Source organism: Ornithodoros turicata, unplaced genomic scaffold (assembly GCF_037126465.1).
Source record: "Ornithodoros turicata isolate Travis unplaced genomic scaffold, ASM3712646v1 Chromosome52, whole genome shotgun sequence".
NCBI classification, from domain to species: Eukaryota; Metazoa; Arthropoda; class Arachnida; order Ixodida; family Argasidae; genus Ornithodoros; species Ornithodoros turicata.
Genome location: NW_026999380.1, coordinates 484596 through 504749, shown reverse-complemented (window position 1 = coordinate 504749; position 20154 = coordinate 484596). Strand labels below are relative to the sequence as shown.

Here is a 20154-nt window from a genome sequence, read left to right as displayed (position 1 = left end):
GCTCACACATCTTAAAAACCTAATAAGACAAAATCTTGATTATTTCTAATATGTGGTATATACAAGGCCAGCTACAAGACGTCTACAATTAGACGTCAATTACTAAATGTCTACCAGATGTCTAGTAAATCACTAATTTTAGACGTCTAAATAATGGTAAGACTTTTCGACGTCTAGTCAACGTCTAGTTTGGGCACTATCCCTAAAGTCTAGGGTTAGAACAGGTCTGGACGTCTAGTAGACTACCATGTGTTCCCTGGGCCGTTACTAGGCCCACCGATTTTTCGGGCGTTTCGCAGAAAATGAAATTTTCGAAAAGCGCGGGAGTTGTGATCACGCCGCCGATACCAGCAGCACAGCAGCACGCCGAATTGCGCCGATTGACGACGCCGCCGACCAAAAATGGACCCAATGCTGCCGGCGACAAAAACAGCATCGGCGCACATCGGCGGCGAGCAAAAATTGCCTGGCGGCAGCATCGTGGCGGCGCGGCGCACACATTTACAATCCATTCATTCATAGCCAAGTTAAGCACAATTTGCAGCCAAGTCGCCAAGCAGCGGACCAAGACCAACCAAGCACGAAGCCGTAAAGTTGAGTTGACAAGTTTACGCTCGTGCGGAATCGAAGCAGCGTTGATCAGCTCATTAAGAGTTGTCCGTCGTCTGGGTAGTTGGTGGCATACAGAACGTGTGAACCAAATAACTGTGCTTGAACCAGAATGGCGGACTCAAAATATGCTGGACTACCCGGAATTGTGAGTATTACTTACATGAAGCGGACTGTATATTCCCAGTACTATCTGAACAGGTGTTGATTGCTGTGTTTGTCACCAGGCGCATGATCAGCCAGATGTATACGAAACCGACGAATTGCCTGAAGCGGAACAAGTTATTTCGGACGCTTATGTGGTGAGTACCCTTTAGTATGTTTGAGTATACCTCGTACCCCATTTCTCAACCACATTCGGACCGATTGTAGTGTCATGTAATTGGTTTGGAGATTTGTCATTGGAAAAAGAGACGTAACCAGAGAACTGTCTGCCCCTAATTCAACGGAGAAACAAAATACTAGGAAAAACATGTACTGATGGTTCGCGCATCCTCGTTCCAGAAATGAAGCCACTTTGCAAGTTAGAACAAGAAAGTAATTTGGATAAGTGTGACACAGTTCCTCAAAAACGTATCTGCAGCATGTGAAATTGGGCAGGCAGTACTGTAGATGACTTTGCTTAAAGTTAAAAAAAAAAGAAGAGAAAACAAGACTCTGGCAATGCATTATGGAAGAACACGACGAGGACAGGTAACCATGCAGACATCGTTGCCTGTGTGGTTGTCTGTCCTACACGCTCTCCTTGCCTCACCGTTAAAAGGAATGATTACTCATAAGCAAAGCTGCGACGTTTCTGTTTGGGTACTGCACGAGAGCGGATTCAGTTTTCCCAACTGTGTCTTCGAGCTAATGCGCAAGTTGCAATTTGTTAGGTGCACCATTTCACCATTGTGCAGGCTCCAGCCATGTGATTGATTGATTGATTGATTTTATTTAAAGTGCCCACAAACAGCCGTGGCCTTTAGTGTGGTGCACGAAACACAATACATACTTTATATACAACAGGGAACTACACATGCATAATGCTGGCTAATTAAAGATTCTGGGATAACTAAATTAAGAGAAAGATATACTATCGAAATGTCGCACGATCAGAACCATAGTCATTATACACTTTCAGTAACCGAGACAAAGGAGAAGCAACGTCTGAATGACTAATGTAGAACAAATTTCGTGCCCTTGTCCTTGTTGTACACAGAAAATTAACGGATGATAACAACATGGGACAGTCGATTTCACCGTTGATTACTTTTTCCAAAAATCGCAAATCAATACATCGTCTTCGACACGACAATAACGGAAGTCCTATATAATCAAGAATGCGTTCATAGTCATAGTATAACCTCCTACCAATATATCTGTCATAAACAGTAGTAACCAACTTACGTTGTACACGTTCAATTTGGTCTGACTGCGTTTTAGTCAAACGGTTCCAAACAATACTGCAATGTTCGAGTCTGCTCCTGACATGGCTCATATACAGCACTAACAAGCACCGAGGGTCAGTGAAGCCACGAGTAAATCGCGTTATAGCACCCAGAGACCTGACAGCATTGTTCACAATGGTGTTCACATGTGGGCCGAAGGAAAGGGCGCTGTCCACTATGACGCCAAGGTCACGAACAGAGGGCACACGCTCGATATCAATGTTTTCGACAACATAAGAAAAATGCGTGGGCTTTATCTTTTTGCTTGCTGATATTGCAATTTTGGTGCCCCTTCCCCCCCCCAATTGTCGTTTCGTTCTATTATGTCCCCCATGTATGTGCGTGATCATTCTTTCCCACCTTCATTGCTCGTTCGATTATTGCATTCTTGCCTTTAATCTTTTTTATCACTTTAACATGTTGCTGCATACTATATGCATACCGGGTGTTTGCTCTAACGTGTCCAGAAATTTTATTTAAGGCGAGCGATAAAAGGGAAACAAGCACTACTTCTCAGCTACTTGACTAAGAAACAGGTGCTACCAGTGAAGCAGTACCTGTTTTTCTTACTCAAGTAGCAGAAAACTACCACTCGCTTTTCTTTTATCGCTCGCTTTAAATGTAGTTTCTGGACACGTTAGAACAAACACCCCGTATATTACTTGTACTTTGCTGTAATCTGGTAGTGCGCCAACATCAAGGCTCCTGCGGCCGTTATTGGGCGCATTAAATTCGTTATTTCAAAAATTGGGAAGGGGGAATTTTCGCAGCATCTATCTTCCATAATATACTTAATGTAATCACGTTAGAAATGTAGCAATGCCAGTGCACCTGTTTAATTGCAGGAGAGTGTGATCGTGTTGCTGATGCTGTTAGCTCTTTTTCTCGAAGCATACATCACTACGAAATGAGGAACCTCTCACTGCGGTTCCTCATCATTTGAACTGCGGTTCCCCATCATTTGAAATGTGGTTCCTCATCATTTGAAATGTGGTTCCTCATCATTTGAACTGTGGTTCCTCACCATTTGAACTGTGGTTCCTCACCATTTGAACTGTGGTTCCTCACCATTTCAACTGTGGTTCCTCACCATTTCAACTGTGGTTCCTGATCATTTGAACTTTGGTTCTTGATCATTTCAACTGCAGTTCCTCACCATTTGAACTGCAGTTCCTGATCATTTGAACTGCGGTTCCTCACCATTTGAACTGCGGTTCCTGATCATTTCAACTTCGGTTCTTGATCATTTCAACTGCGGTTCCTGATCATTGGAACTTCGGTTCCTCATCATTTGAACTGCGGTTCCTCGTTCATTCAAACATCCTTGATGTTTGAACGAATTCGGGCAAAAGGAAGATACCCCCACGTAAAAGGTCCGTGCAGTGGATCAGAGTTTCACCCCAGTGGCGAGCTAAATGTAGACTAAGGACGTAAACCTACTTGGGAAAACATGGGTAGAGTCAGGGAACTTTGATGCAACTGTAAAAGCTTGCATAGTCAACATTGGCAAAAGAGCAGTCAAGTCTGGGAAAGTCTGCAGCAAATTGTGAGTGCCAATCAGCGTGGTTGAGCGATCGGCTGCAAAAATGTTGCCCGCAAGTAAGGGTTCATCAATACAGCAAGCCCAGTGTGTGTGAAAAGTAGGGCAGCCTCAGGGTCATAGAGGCACTGTGCAAGCTCTCCCTGCTGCAGGAAAGAAAATTCGTTCACAGGGCGTTGTTTTGGTCAGGGAATGTACTCAAAATACCGTAATTTCACGCGTATTAGCCGCAGCTTATGCGCAATTTTTTTTTCTCATGGGCGCTGTGCGGCTTATCCACCGGTGCGGCTTATCTGATGACTTTTTTTTTTTCAGGTATTTTCCCCATACACTGATTTTACACACACACAAGCGTCGACAGTGTCGCTGGAATAGAACTGCCCTGCTGATGCACGAATAGTGCCTAACAGGGATGGGTCCACATTCGAGTAGATTGCCGCCATGCAGCTTTAACGAAAGTGATGACAGTGATTCATGCCTTCTGGGAGACCACTGACCCTTCAATGCATGAAAAGCGCCCAACAAGGGCACAATCCGGTCTTGGTAGAACTGTAGAACTGACCTCCTCTGTTGTACACTATGCTGATCCCGGAGTATGGACCACAGGGTTTATGGCATTACTCTATGGTCTCCTTTGTCGCACATAGGAGTCGTCTCGTATTGCCTGCAGCTTATCTGCGAGTGCGGCTTATCTGCCGGAAAATTTTCAAAATGTATCTAAAAACGAGCCCTGCGGCTTATCTGCGGTGCGGCTTATACGCGTGCAAATACGGTAGTTGGCAGAAACCTGGAAAAGTCTGGGAATTTGAGGGCCACTGTTTTGTAGATGCCTCGGCAGTATGTAACGGAGGTGATTATGGGAACAGAGTAGCACTGTGGCTGAGTCTGTTTCATTAGAACGGGATTTTGAGCTTGTTGTTGCGTGCAGATCATTTACCGAATGATTTTACAGTTGCGTTACTGACCGATCACTGGGCAAAGTGCACGTGTTTCAACCGTTTCCGGGGTACCCATGTAGTTGTGCATCATCGAAACTAAATTGAAAGGAAGCATCCCCTTTTGTTGTTGTTGTCGTTGTTGTGTGAGCAGCGTCACAGTAGCTCTCTCCTCAAAGGGATGCGGTTAGTTAATCCCCTCAGGGAAGCTGGGCACCTCAAAGAAGATATTACCTAGGTGTTATAATTCAACATGATCAATCCCGTCGTATGAACGTGTGTGTGAGTGAGCAAAAATGTAAGAGTGAAAGGAGGATGAGTGAGGGAGAGTGGCTGGTTTGTCCCTTCAGATGACGCACGCTTGGAAGTCGCTGAGAAGGCGTGTTAGCTTGGCTCAATTGGTAGAGCCCTGGACCGGCAATCCAGAAGATGTGGGTTCGAGTCCTACAGCTGGCTAACCTTTTCACTGACTTTCATCTTTCATCGTCAATCTCCCTTGACATGCTGATCCACCAGTGCACCTGGGTCACAACAAAATTATTAGGCAGTTACCGGCACCAGAAAATAGAAATAAAATTAATAAATTGCAGTATAAATTTTTCTCTGTTTATTTTCCTGAGGCAGTTGATCCAAAATTTTTCGAGCCAACGTTTGTTCAAAAATGTGATACGTGGTTTTCTTTGAGTAGCATAATAGAATACTATATGAACATGGATTTCATGGATGTTGCTCACACTTGCAAGTCTCCATAAACCGATAAGCTCTATTCAAATGCGTAGTTCATTTGAGTTTGCTTCATTCGGCGTTATTTCATAAATTTATCCACATGATGCGGTAAAGGGTTGTTATGATTCCGGTCCTGCAGTACCAGAATTATTATCGTGATTATTTTCGTTTATGTATCTGTTTCAGGCAGTCTTAGTGTGCAATATCCGTTTCCACTTACGTTACCCTCACCTGCTATACTGTTTCCATCACCTTCCTCTGGTTATGTGCATATCGAACGATAAGGGCCCCGTTGGTTTATTGCAGGGTTGGCTACTGGAAACTAGAAACAGTAATTACCAAAATTCTGCAAGAAACGAAAATGGAAACGGAAACAAAATTATTTTAGTTTCCACTACCAGAAACGGATATGAAATACAAGAGTGGTAACGTTATCGGAAACCAAATTTGCAGGACATTTCCTTCAGTCTTTTCGCGTTAATATGAAAATTACAGTCGACCCCCGTTTATCCGGACTTCATTTATCCGGATCCCGCGGTATCCGGACAAAAGGCACGGGAACGGATTTTCCTCCATGTATTTTGTTCTCGTTTATCTGGACTTCAGCTTCCAGACTCGGACAAGAATTCCAAGGAACGAAAGTTGAAAATTCTTGTAATCCAGCTTCAGTTATCCGGACTACCGTGAGTAAGAGGAGACGCTGACCCCGCTTCGTCACCCCTTTTCGCTGTGTTGGGGTTATTCCCGTCACACGTCAGGGACCTATAGGGACTGTGCGACAAACTGGTGGCGCCGCGATGCGGCCTCCGGAGAAAGTACCTTGCGTGATAGCCGCCGGGTAGCCAGCTTTGTTTACATGTGAAGTGCGGGCATCTTTTTTGCCACAGCATCGCTAACTGTGCCTGCACCTAAAAGAACTCTTCATTAGGGACCAGATGCTTAATTTCTCGTGATTTCTACGCTTCCAATACCAGCGAGGACTCGCAGCGAATAGCGTATGTGACGCGCGTTCGGCCATTGCATGGGGTGTGCACAACATGAGCGAATATATTCTATTTCTTTTGTTCTAGTTTCAATGAAACTGAATGAGGACCTGCAAAATGATCAATGATTTACAGTTGCCACTTTCGTGACGGTGAAACGCCGCTGGATATCACCGTCAAATGCACCGACCAAACGGCAACCTATTTCGAGATAATGATTGAGGTGTTTCATCGCCAGTGCCCAGAGCCCATATTGCTCCCGGTATGACGAGTCTCACAGTGAGAACAGAAGCTCTACGTTGTCCAAAAGGTTTAGTATTTACTCACCGACCATTTCACAGCTGTCGTCCCGCAAGCTTACGGCGGTAGCCGAGGTAAAACCTCATATACTTTCTTCTTTGAGGATCTCTTTAGAGTTATTGTATCTGAAGATACTGGAAAAACTGCAGTACAAGTTCAGGCAATAAGTTGTGAACCCACGTGTTTTTTCGTATGGATAAACCGGACGCACGATCTAAATTTCAGTGACGAAGCTATGTGTGTGCAAAGACGACGAAAGGAATACAAGAACAAGACTCAGTCAAAAACATGATATTACAAATGGCTGGAGTCAGAGGAATACACGTATATAGCCTTCGCTAGCAAGCCAGGATTTTGTGAGGAGTCAAATAACTGCCCTCTCGACGTATCACTTACAGGTGTTTTGACCGGACAGACGCGAGTGGCTGCTCTCCTTCCGCACTGTTAGATGCATTATAAATAGGGTGGTTGCTTCTGTGCAGTTTGTCTCCATTCACTTCGTTCGCGCCCCAGAAAGGTTCCACGTTATTTGCACTTCGAAAATTAGCCCTTCTAATTACGGCGGTCGCCACGCAAGCTACGGTTCCACTTGAGAATGCATAGAACGGGCGGCGTGGTATCACGTCGGATACGTCCAAGACGGCCACTTGCGGCGCTGTCGCGACGGAGCAGCGCGCCCCCTTTAGGTGTCGCACGGTCCCTATATTCCTCCGTAGGGGAGACAACCGTGCACGATGACCCCCTTTTCTATTTGTGTGCGTTGGGTCACGTTGACCAGTCGAGTCATTTAGAAATATCTCGAGCAACTGTCCGGTTCTACAGGGGAAAACTCCAACCCGAGGGCCTGCTGCTTACGGCCCGTTGGCCGGTGAAGACATTCCCCTAGCTGACCTGCGATCCCTGATGCAGAGGCTCACTGCGACTGCCGTAGATGATGCTGCGGTTTCTGACTACGTTGACGTTGATAAGGATGATGACGCGTGTGCAGCTATGACTGATGACGGTGTGATTGCTGCTGTTGCCTCCGATGATGTGCAGCAAGACGGTGCCGATGACGCCAGTGAGAAACAAAGCTCCGACATTGACACTTTGCGTCCGCACTGACATCCTTCAAGCAGTGCAACAGCGTGGCTTAACTCTATGCAGTTAGCTAAAGTTTGCAGGAATCGAGTGCCTACTCTACTATGTAACAGCTGATATTGACGACATTTCTGTGTTTTAATTAAACCTTGCTCTGTAGGACGTTTCTATTCGGTCGTTCCATTTATCCGGATGCCCCGGTATCCAGACGATTTCGCCGGGAACGGCACCGTCCGGATAAACGGGGGTCGACTGTATATATATCCACACTATTCTTCCAGTCATCATTCATTCGTTCGTTTATTTTCGGGACTTTCTTTCTTTCGTGTTGAGCCCACTGCGCAGCAAGATGGACGTCCAAGTTTTGGATTACGTGTTATCTTTGCAAACGAGCGGAGACTTTTGAATATTAAAGGCACGTATTTCTGCAACCCAGAGAGGCATCTACTTGTGGTGAATAAGATTCGTGACGAACTTTGCATTAAAGTCTCTAGTGTTTGTGTTTGGTGTGACTGTCCTTTTGCATCCATTATATAGCTAGAATATCTGGCATGAAAAAGACAAAACCGGTACCGAAATTACCTCAGAAACTGAAACGAAATTCTTAAAAAGGAAACAGGAACTGCTACCGAAAATCGTCCAGAAACGGAAACTGAAACGAAAAGCCGAGTTTTTTCAGTTGCCGGAATCTGAACCGGAAACAATAATATTTTCGGTAACCAACCCTGGTTTATTGACGTAAGAAATGGTATGCACTTTCCTGTTGGAGGCACTTCTAGAATGGACATGTGACCACCCTGACCAGCTGAAAATGGGGAACTGACTGAGTGACGCATGCATGCCTTTGCCCTCTGTTCCAGGACCAGTCGGACAGCGTGGAGAAATTGTCACTTTCCGCAACGGACGCCTACAATCGGTTTAAGGGCTGCATTGTGGACAACTCTGCATCGGGTACGTTTTTATTGCCAGAACAAACAAACCTTTGGGGTGCAGTACCGCACCAACTGTAAAGGCAGGTACTAGTTTGGAAACAAAAATAGGATAATCAACAGTCAATTTGGGATTGAGGCAAATCACTTCTGGGTTCCTGTTCCCGTTCACCCTGTTCCTGAGGAACAGGGAATGGCACCGCGATCACGTCACCACCGTTCTTCGAAACCTTTCCAAAGCGGAATAAATATTTTTAAGCACTCATATTTTGTTCGTACTCTAGAAGATTAGAATGTGCTTCTGGGACATGCAGTAGCACATCTACATGATTTACCAGCTTTTATTGGGGCATTAGTGGGCTTTATGTAACTGTCCATCGACGAGCTTGACGTTTTGTTTCTTTTCTTTTTTTTTCGCGCTCTTTTGTCTGCTGTTCCGTTGTTGTTTCTTCCTTTCCATATTGCATGGGTGAGTGAGTGTTTTTTTGGCACATGCAGGAACTGCAGGTTTAGTTTTGACTTTACTTGAGTTTACACTGTAGTTGCTGCACTTAATATTTGCTGTGTGAATTGTACCCCTCCTGTTATGGCTCGTCAAGGGCCAACAGTATTTATAAATCAATAAATAAAACAAACAAAAAGCATCGCGAGAGTTCAGCTAGATGGCCGCAGAATGGCAACTGCATCTGTGGACACTTCAGAATTGTGTGGAAATTATCGGCATTTGTGTGTGTGAATATGTAGTTGTACATCTGAATTTCTAATCGAAGCGATGTCTAAGACAGAACTTGAAGCCCAGTCGAATAGTTCCAAAAACCTCCAGATGAGAGGGCAAAAAGGGCGCAAACTGAGATATCCAAATATGTGCTATTACTGTTCTCTTAAAATTAGAGATGGGACGGACCCAAAATTTTTCGAATCCAAATCCAAGGAAGGTTCTACAAATCCACGAATCTCAAATCTTTCAAATCCTTTCTTTAAAGAGATAGGGAGGGAACGAAAACGCTTCTAATGAAAAATGTTTTGAAGCGGAAAATTACACCTTTTTTTTAATGAATAGCATATTAAATAATGCTCCAGTTTCAGGGGAAAATATATCCATATGGTTCTTCTTGAACACAAGTTATTTAACCTGTTGTTCGTCGACTACAAGAAATGCGTAAATTCTCGAGTGTGAATTATTTCCATAAAACTAAGCAACGATCAAAAGCAAAACCAGGTCACTTTTGAACTTGTAATGTAACAGTTCCTGCCTGAACTCTGTCAGTTCAGAGCAATGTAAACAAACAAACAAGAAAACACCTGTCGGCCAATGAGGCTTTCGGCGGACTCCAAAGGCGCCAGTTTGAAAAAGAAACAGACAGACGTGGTTGGTGGATTCAAAAGATTCGATTCGCCATTTTGGGCACAGGGATTTGGATTCGCGAATCTCGAAACCCTGCGTAGGATTCATGGATTCCCGGATTCGGTTGGCACACCCCTACTTAAAATAATTACCACATTTGCACAGCCCTAGGAAACTGCCTTCTGATACGCGACCATAGCAGAATCTCTGAAGAAGTTGCGGATCATTGTCGGTAAAGATCATTATCACCAGAAGCAGTGTTTGCATGAATGCGACCGAAGTGCGAAAACTTATCGCAATGAACATGCTCGTATAAACAGGCAGGCAGACATGGATGGAAATAGTAGATGTGTATTGAAAGCGTGCAGACGATACACATTGAAAACAAAATGACGATTATGGGAAAGTGTTTATTGCTGGACGAAGTGGTAGCTCAGGTGGCTGTGGGATGGGTTTTATGGACTGTCCCTGAGTTTGCTGACCAAGAGCCGGGGAGGCTCTGCCTCCAAAATACATGTCAATGATGAAAGAAAGATGAAAGTCACTGAAAAGGTTAGCCAGCTGTTGGCAACATGAGGCCTTGTATGTGATTGTCCCTTCTATGTTGTTCCAGCCTCAGAACATCAGTGTCCTCCCATGTTCAACATGTCAATCGTTCATTTGGCAAAATGCTCCGGAACCTGGGACCATTTTTTCCTACGCCCAGGCTAATGTGAGACTCGCATTTTTCCAACCTGTCTGCCGGAAATATACAGAAGGTATCAGGACCTTGGAGAATTGCTTCTTAACCCTCTGTCGCACACCGTCACAAATTTGGTCTCGTCACGTCGTTTGCGTGATCCGTTTCGTCGGCTATCCACAATGCCACTGCTGTATTTTTGGTAGCACGGCACCCCGCCGAACCATTGTCTGAGCCTATGCAACCTCGGGACATTTTTTCCGGATTCCCTCGCAGTGTAGCCTGCGGCACTGACTGTTGTCTAAGTTAAAGGACTCCATCCTGTTTTCTCCATACAGTGCTTAAGGGGTATCACTTCTTCAGAAATCTATGGGCGATTTTCGTTCGCACGAGACACGTGACCGCTCTAAAACTGTCATCTTAAGATTGGAACTGGCGTGTTCTCTCAGCTTTTCTGTAGTCAGTGACGTATATTTTAGGGAACAAGGTTCATGCAGGTTCAGCTGCTGATTTTTAATAAATTAAAGTTTGGTCTCAAACATGTGCTGCCATCTCGATAGTGCCACGCGCACTAAAATATTTGCGAATTCGGGCTCAATACAAATCATCGGATAGTCCTGGAATTCTACAAAAATGTGTCATTGACAAGGGTAAAGCAAGGAGAACACGCCAGTACTTCTGTGTTTAATACTTTATGCCGTTTCTGAGCGGTGAGCGAACAAACTTTCTCTATTATCTTGCGCAGAGGTGATTCCTCGATTAAACTAATCAGTTCAAGCAAAAATACTTAAGTACCATTTAGCTATTTTGGTTGTTGTTTTGACGGCTGAGTGACCAATGCGAGCCTCTCTTTCCACTGCTTATGTCGCAAGCAAGAAAAACTCCGGACACTGGACCATTTTTTCCGAAACTGCCACTGTTGCGTGAAACCACTCGAGGACAGTCTAGGCATGAGGAAGGAGACCGTGATTTTGAGAAACGTCGACGGAAACGAGAGCTTTCAGTGCGACGTCGTGGGGTGCTAGTTTTGAGCCACACTCGATGCACATCAGCGTAAACGGTGGAATTCAATTTCAATTTCCAATTTCAATTTATTTTCCTTTTGGATGGGAGAGAGTAAAATGTAGCCTTCATTCCAGTTTCCACTTGGTCAATGCGCTTCTGTTGCATTCATGTAAACGCAGATAGAAATCCTGCGATTCTGTTTGTCGCGGAAGGATACGGCTTTTGATTTTTGTCGCGAGAAACGTGTGTCTTGCATTTTGAAATGCAAAATCGCAAAGTCCTGAAGCAGCTGGATATACGAAGCCCGAAGATGCGTAATCTTGGCAGATGAGGCCAGATTTTATTCTGGGAAAAAAAACGAACATGCCAGGTTTCAGTGTTGCCTTTCACGCGGAGAGTTGCGTCGGGGCGGGACTACTTTGCCAGTGTGTGACCGTCGTTGTCCATCGTTTGTCCGGCAAAGACGTGAATTTCCACTCTGTTAGCGTGTAAAGCTAGGATTCCTGATTGTTGTTGCGTGCATGTCCAGATCATGTTCCTGGGGCCACCTTTGTCACATAGGTGCACAGAAGAATAGCGGAGTATTATTTGGCCAGGAACATTTCTGATGGGAAAAAAAAAAATCGTAAATTTGTCAATTATTCTTGTCTCGTAAGCATCACAAGCACTTCAGTCCTTGATTCTGGAACGATTGGAGGTTCCCTTCACGGTTGTAATGCATAATCAGGGCCGGACTTTTTCGGGTTATGTTTCCAGCAAAATCAGGGGTAAATATTGGGTTATATCTAGGGTTCGTGGTTTTCGGCATTTTCCGAAAAATGCCGGAAAACACCCCCCGAATGATTTTTTTTCAGATTCGGAATATTCCGAAAAAACCCGAATTTCTCGTATCCTGACAGCTGCAATTCCTGGAACCGCAAAAGGAAATCCCCTTGGAATCTCCCTTTGTCGACTATTTCTCGAGCGTGGCATTGTATTCGGGCTGTGCCCTTGTTTCGTTGTGCGTAAGCGCTTATAGCAGGATGACCTCAGCTCTGTTGACGAATCTCGTATGGATGATATAAAGCGCGAGTTTTTCGAATATGCTGCATGCCCTGCCCCCCAGGTGGATATATCTCCTATTCAGTTTTGGACGACCCGTTCCAGCACATGGCCTTTGTTATCACAGTGCGCCTTAAGCATACTGGCTATTTCTGTTTCTAGCGCTAATGTTGAGCGCGCGTTCTCTAAACTGCGTGTTATTAATCGCAAGGAGCGAGCCGCTATGACAGGTGCGAGCATGATGATGTACGCTTGCATCTATTACAACAAGAGGTAGTCTCATTGTTTGCTGGTTTGGCACAGGCAATAAAAGACATTGTTAATGAAACCATGAATCAATTCACTTCTTTTCGGTTCGTTGTTACTTCGCCCGCAAAATAGGCTCTCCTTCATGCGAAATAAATAGATGCCCGTATTTGGGCATTTATTTTTTGGGCGGAATATAGATACCGAAAAAATCCGATTTATAGTCCCCAATATAAATGCCGATAAGCACCCCCTGTATTGGGTTGAAAATAAATGCCGAAAACCACAAATCCTAGTTATATCTTGCTTCAGTAATTTGGGTGTAATTGGGTTGAACTGAACGTGATTCAACCTAATTCCAGTTGAATCGGGTTGCATCGGGCATAATACACGTAACACGCCGGTGGACACAGCGCATCAGTATTTAGTCAGCAGGGTCTCCCTTTTGACAGTTTGTATCAGCATATTTATATGCAGTTACAACACAGTTTTCGAAGTTGCGTGTTAGTTGTGATGACTTCGGATTCCCCTGGTCCAGCAGTTTTCGGGGAAATACCGGGTTAAACCCTGTTTTCCCTTATTTGAATCGGGTATAGCCCAAGCGAGTCTGGCCCTAAAGGTTCCCTCAGGATTCCCTTAAAGGATTATATATCCAGCAAACACTTCCTGTTTCAGTGCACCTATAACAGGTGTAGTAGGTTACATGTGCAAGCTAGGAGATCCAACATTGACTGCGTCAGACATGCTGCAGGGGTGCACATGGCGCTTGTAAACTTGTACTACTGCAGGTCTGCTTTTCATTTTTTTTCCCCTCTTCCTCATCACCTTTTCTGTTTTTAACTATGTAATATGTTTTAATTACACGATCTGTACATTCTCGTCTTCTTTTTTTTCCCTCTAGATTTCACTGAAGGGATTTCGCGGACCCATGCGAGAGGCTACGACGTCATCTCGGGAGAGTGGGAGATGGTAAGAGCCTTGGCGTTGCCACTCGAAGGGGCAGTAAACAGGCGTACAAACCTAGGTGCTCTTTTTACTAATGCAGTGCAATTCGTTTCCTATAGTGTTACGACCTTGGTTGTCGATGCACCAAAAAAATCTAATCATTAATATCATCATCATCATCATCGTTTCCTACAATGACGTTTAGTAAAAAAATTGTCGCAAAAACGTAAATAATGGCTCCAAATTGACCGAACATTCACAAAAAAAAGAAGAAAGCCAGTTCATGTTCCTAGGCACCTTGAGGCATGTGCTGTGTCTGTCTGTTGACAGTTACTTTCAATCCTGTTCGGAACGCCTTGCATTAATCTGGCATGCCATCGTCTGTTGCCCTATGCCATACAGTATGCACGTATTGCAGGGCATTTTTGAGAGCTGTAGGATACACTCACACATCTGATACAACTCAATGTTAATCAAGCCACATTAGCTAGCTCTGCTTTTATGTGTACTTTTTTTTTGTCATCTTCTCAACGTAGCGTGCAATAATGAGCAAAGCTAGCAGAGAAGTATAAGAAAGGTGCAACCGATTCCGCAATCTGGCCGAACATGTTGTTGCTTCCTGTTACTGTACTTCTTGAATACGACCTCGATTGATGCTACGACGCAGATGTCGGACACCTGCAAAGACGTCTAGCTGAGCCTTGTGGGGGGGAACACACAACAGATCTGGGAGCAATATGCAACAGAGGAAACCAGAAAGCAGCTTCATGTTATGGGTAAAGTAACTGTAAAGCAGCTAGAAACAGACGGCAAAATAGAGGCGGGACAAATACTGTTCTAAAAGGATCCCTTTAGAGGGCCTCCTGTCTTCTCTGTGTTCCACAATGTTCCATATTTCGGTGGAGGTTCTCGTTTCAGCATTTAGTTGGCAAAACCTTAACCCTGTCCATTTTTGTGGTTAGCTTCACAATATACACGAATGTGATCTCTCACTCGGGCAGTGGCAATGGACATATTTATTTATCCTCATAATCTCCCTAATTTTTTTCATCAATGTCAACATCAACTCCCATAATCTGTGCGCTTGCATAATTACCGCAACCACACCATGTGCATGTGGTGCATCGTGAAGTCCGCATCATGAAGTCCGCAAGTCTGCTTCACCTAACACATGCGTGCTCTAGGTGAAGCTCTCTTTACAGCGTTGTCGCGGAACTCGCGGGCGGGCGGGCAACATGTGCATGTGAATGTTTCTACATTGCCCTGGTGCCAGCCATGTTTTTGAGGAAGTAGACAACAAAACAATAAACATTATTTCTACATGATGTGACATTTTGTATTTTCCTGACCATGCCTTTACTTAGTCAGACTTATAATGACTTAAACGTTCTTTGTTTGTAGGCTGGCGATAAGGAGAAAGAATCCCCAGAACAGAAGTGGAGAAGACTGCAGTGTGAAGTGAAGGAGCTTATCACTGACGTTGATGCCATCAAGGTAATTTGCTGCAGAGATGTTGTGCTGTATCACACAGCTAGAGCCAGCACCTTAATACAGGCTCGTTATTAACTGTTATTCCAATATAGCTGCGTTGAGTAATGGCGACGTTACTTTGCAGCGTAGAAGCTCATAGCTGGTACGCATGTAAAGTACCATGTGGAATATAATAATAATAATAACTTTACTGTACTGGTTTTACACGTTGAAAAGAAAACACGATCGCCCATGCCTCTTGCCATGTGGGCCATCCTTGCTAGATTGCAGTCAGTCACTAATACCAGAATGTATGCACTTACAATAGCCTTGAAGAAAGAAAAATAAAGAAACAGAACAAGTAAGGAATAAAAAAGAACCCTCTAAAGTAATACGTGTAGCAAAGAACGATACAATTATTGCGAATACACAGTCAGAATAATTCAATACAAGATGGAAAATGTAACATGCATGTGTTATTAGTAGGGCCTGACTTTTTAGGGTTAAACCCGTATCTGCCCGATATTTACCCCCCGAACGAAATCTATAAAATTCGGGTTTAACCCGAATCTACCCGAAAACATCCGGGTCGCGTGGCACACTCATAAGCGTGCATTAAAATAAACTTTGATAACATTGCTAAACATTAGTTCCATGTTAAGACAAATTTTTATTAAACAAAAAAAAAATCACCCGAATACACCCGAATTCCTGAAGACAGAATATGCCGTAACGGGATTTAACCCGAATACACCCGAATTTTCAAATGAAAAATATCACCCGATATTTACCCCCCGAATTTGGCCAAAAATAAAACCCGAAAAAGTCAGGCCCTAGTTATTAGTGGCATGCCAGTACTCATCAACATTTCGGAAACAACCATCTTCTGATTAGTTTCCTCGCACCACCATACCATATTCACACATACTGGTTTTTTATTTATTATTTATTCATTTTTTCATGTTTTTTTTTTCAGTTTTTTTTTTATGCTTTTACCATACCCGACTGTAATTGAGACAGTTCCACTATGTTTAGTGCACATGCACAACATTTTTAGTGAGACAAAACCTTTGAAATTGTCTTCAGAGTGCCCTGTTCTTGTCAGAAGTAATCCACCTGATTAGTTTCTCTGTAAGCTGTCATTGGTCGCTAAACAAAGAACGCGTGGACAATAAGAGTGATTCTCAAATGTCGTGAACAAATAGTCGACCGCGTCATCGTGCAGCCTTGCTGCTATGTGTTAACCTCATCGAAGGCTGCCCTTGCTTTTTCTTGCAAAGAAAAAACCTCCTGAAAAGGAAGACTACAACGAGGGAAAGCTCTGCAGGAATGTGAAGAAATGTGCTTATAAACTTGCCGTATAGTAATACAGTCGCTGTCCGATTTTTCGGACTCGGCGGGGATCGCGCAAAGGTCCGAAAAATGGAGCAGTCCGAAAAAAAAAAAAAATAATTCGCTTCAAAATAAATTTTGCTAAGCACTAGTAGGCTGGAAAAATGTGTTGATGCTTTTCCAACCCGCTTCCAGCTCTGCCTGATAACGTCAGCTTCTATTTCCCGGTGCGACATTTTGTCACTGTACCTGACTGCACCGCCATCATGAAGCCTGCAAGTCTGCTTCACCTAACGCATGCGTGCTCTAGGTGAAGCTCCCTTTACAGCGCTGTCGCGGAACTCGCGGGCAGGCGGGCAACATGCGCAGGGCCTTTTGAATCTAGATGTTGGCTAAAAACGAAGACGCAAAAGCGTCACAACAGACCTTTTCTACTCAGAGGAGTGGAAAATGAACTATCATTGCCTTTTTTTTTTACCTCAATATTTTAGTTATTTGATTCCATTTGATACGAATTTCGGATGATACGAATATTTTCCGTCACCCCAAGAGAGAAATTCGCTGGTTGGGCAAACGGAGTCCGAAATATCGAGCGACGGGGCTGCACAACCTTCGAAATTTTGGATGTTCTTATACATTAACTCCATTGGACCCATGGCCATTCCGCGAATGAGCCCGAATAATCGAGGGTGTCCGACAACTCACTGCTTCTGATGTTCCTTTTCACAACAGTTGCTACATGGGAATAAACTAGGGCTGTGCGAATATTCGTGGTGTTAGGTATTTGGGCTGAATATCGGGATCATGCATTTGATAGTATTCGATTTGGAGAGTACTGTCTAAGTGGTTAATTTTGCAGTCTTAATAATTCATGACTTTGCATGGAGTCATGTTTGGGGAATATTGAATATTTTTCATTGCTATGTTGATCCTTCGCCATGGAGTTCCTGGAGGTGTCACTTACCTACTTCACGGGACTTCATTCAATTTCGCGGGAAAACAGCACTCGCGAGATTCACAAAAATTACTACCTATACAGTGTTTTCCCAAATACCTCGGAATATTTATTAGAGTTGTAGGGGAAAGTACTAATGTATAATTGCAAGGAATCCGGTGCAGGCTCGTTGATGGGAGCATTTCCCCAGCCCTGGAAGACATGCACACAGGACTGACACAGATGTGGACCTACCTGTTACGGCATGGGCATCTGGCAGTTCCTGTTTCTGTGGGCTAAATTTTGCAGAATTTGGTTCCAATACAATAAGATACAATACAATAAAAATCTAATCCAATACAATAAAGATCCAGTACTACCATGGCAAACTGTGGCGGCTAGATAGTCTGACCCACGGGAGGGAACTCTCCAGAGAAGAAATGAATAGATGGTGCTGCTTCTGCTACATAGCATACCCAAGAGCATTGCGAGGAACAGATTTTCGGACGCAGTTCTAATGCTTGCTTCGTGTTTGCACGGTATCTTTCCACGCATTCGCATTTAAGTGCCATGCTCTGTTTCGTACACAGGAGCAAACTCATTGGACCCCTACGCATCCCTTATTGCTGGCAGGTACCATTACTGACATTCATTCATTCGCGTGAATCCCACACATGATTCCACGGTGGTTTTTCCACTGGGTTTATGTCAGGGCTATGAGGCGACCAAGGCGTTATAGTGACTCGGTTATCTTCCAGTCATACTCAGGTGAACTGGCTCACGTGTACAGCATTGTCATGCTGGAAATTGCCTGAAGTGTGAAACTTGAGAAAGGCGCACCTATGAGAAGAGACCTTGTGTTTGTGAAGTTCAGTTGAGCGCACTTGCGCTAGTCAGTGAGTTTCAGACCATGCTTTGTTGTTTCCAGAACAGTCTCTCTCTTATGATGAATGGCCTTCCGGATTGTCTTGTCTGTTTTCAGCCGGTTGGCGGATATGCAGGGTGTGACTTATGCAGGCTCAGTGCCTTTCCTGGATTTCGGGGGTTGAGGGAGAATCGGGTGCTGTTTCAAATTCGAGGTGAAATCATCTGCTACTGATACATTCGGGTGTTATTATGTAGGTGATTAATTTTCAAATAATGCAGACCGTTGGGCTAGTTGGTATTCCATGGCACAGGTGCAAGAAACGCTGCAAAGTGTTGCGAAACGGACAATGGAAGACAACCAGGAACGAGTGCCACTAACAACTTTAATACAATGAAGTAAGGAAACAGAGTGAAGACGGAGCAACCACAGCTAACCCTGGAAGACACGCCTACAACCACTATCTCTCAGCGAGACAAACACGTGCAGCACATCAAGCTCCCTCCCGCGCAGCGCAACCGAAGGCTGACTCACACACCGCTCGCTACCAAGCCGCCAGATATGATAAGCTTCTATCACTTCCCTCTTTAACCCATCTTTCCCCCTGTCGAAAATGGGCAGCAAGGTGGCAGCAGCTAGGTGTCTTTGAACAAGCATAACAGTGTTCTCTTAATCTCTTAAGTTGTTAGTGGCGCTCGTTCCTGTTTGTCTTCCACTGTCTGTTTCATAACACTTTGCAGCGTTTCTTGAACCTTTGCCATGGATTACTTATATCCTTCCAGCAGGCTGTTCGTCTTGTCATGCCCCCTGTAGCGGGAATATGATTCTTTCAGGGGTATGAGCTAGTCGCCGACCGATTTTTCGGACCCCGATTTTTCGGACATGCTTGAATTTGGGACTCGTTCGCGGAACGGCCGCAGGTCCCATAGAGGTGATGTATAAGAACGTCCAAAATTTCGGACGCCGTGCAGCTCCGTCGCTCGATATTTCGGACTCTGTTTGCCCAACCCGCGAATTTCTCTCATGGGGTGACGGAAAACCTTGGTATCGTCCGAAATTCGTATCAAAAGAAATCAACCAACTAAAATATTGGGGAAAAAAATTAGGCAGTGATGATTGTTGATTTTCCATTCCTCTGAGTAGAAGCGGTCTGTTGTAGCGCTTTTGCGTCTTCGTTTTTGGCCAACGGCCCAGCACGTGCTGTCCGCCCGCGAGTCGCGCGACAGCGTTGTAAAGCGAGCTTCACCTAAAGCACGCATGCGTTAGGTGAAGCCGACTTGCGGACTCGATGACGGCGGTGCCTCTGTCAGTGTACTTACAGTGACGAAATGTCGCTTCGGGAAATAGAAGCTGATGTTATCAGGCAGAGCTGGAAGCGGGTTAGGAAAGCATCGACAAAATTTTTCCAGCCTACTAGGGTTTAATAAATGTTATTTTGAAGCGAAATTCGTTTTTTCGGACTGCTCGATTATTCGGACTCTTGCACGATCCCCGCCGAGTCCGAAAAATCGGACGGCGACTATATCCGCAACTTTTCCTACATGGTGTTCGATTGTTTTGCTTAGACTTCCGAGTTTCTGTGCAAAATCTTTGGGAGAAGTGAAGGAAAGGAGACAGAGGGCAGGTCAGGGGGGGCACCATCCGACAGAGCTGCAACACCGGAGGTAACCCGGACCAGTATCTCCGCAATACTTTCGAATTATCCGCGTGTGTACGAACAACTCTGTAGTCACCAAGGCGAGGCCATTATTCTGAGTCTT

The 20154-nt window shown here is 44.5% G+C and overlaps 1 protein-coding gene across 1 annotated transcript in view; it reads left to right on the top strand.

Moving 5' to 3' along the window:
• The first annotated feature begins 528 nt into the window (after window positions 1-528).
• LOC135374285 (dynactin subunit 2-like) overlaps window positions 529-20154 on the top strand; it is a 49473-nt gene continuing 29847 nt past the window's right edge. The window contains exons 1-5 of the mRNA XM_064607270.1: window positions 529-757; window positions 837-911; window positions 8464-8554; window positions 13750-13817; window positions 15195-15287. Coding sequence (XP_064463340.1) covers window positions 722-757; window positions 837-911; window positions 8464-8554; window positions 13750-13817; window positions 15195-15287 — 363 coding nt within the window. The 5' untranslated portion in view covers window positions 529-721. The remainder of the gene's footprint in view (window positions 758-836; window positions 912-8463; window positions 8555-13749; window positions 13818-15194; window positions 15288-20154) is intronic.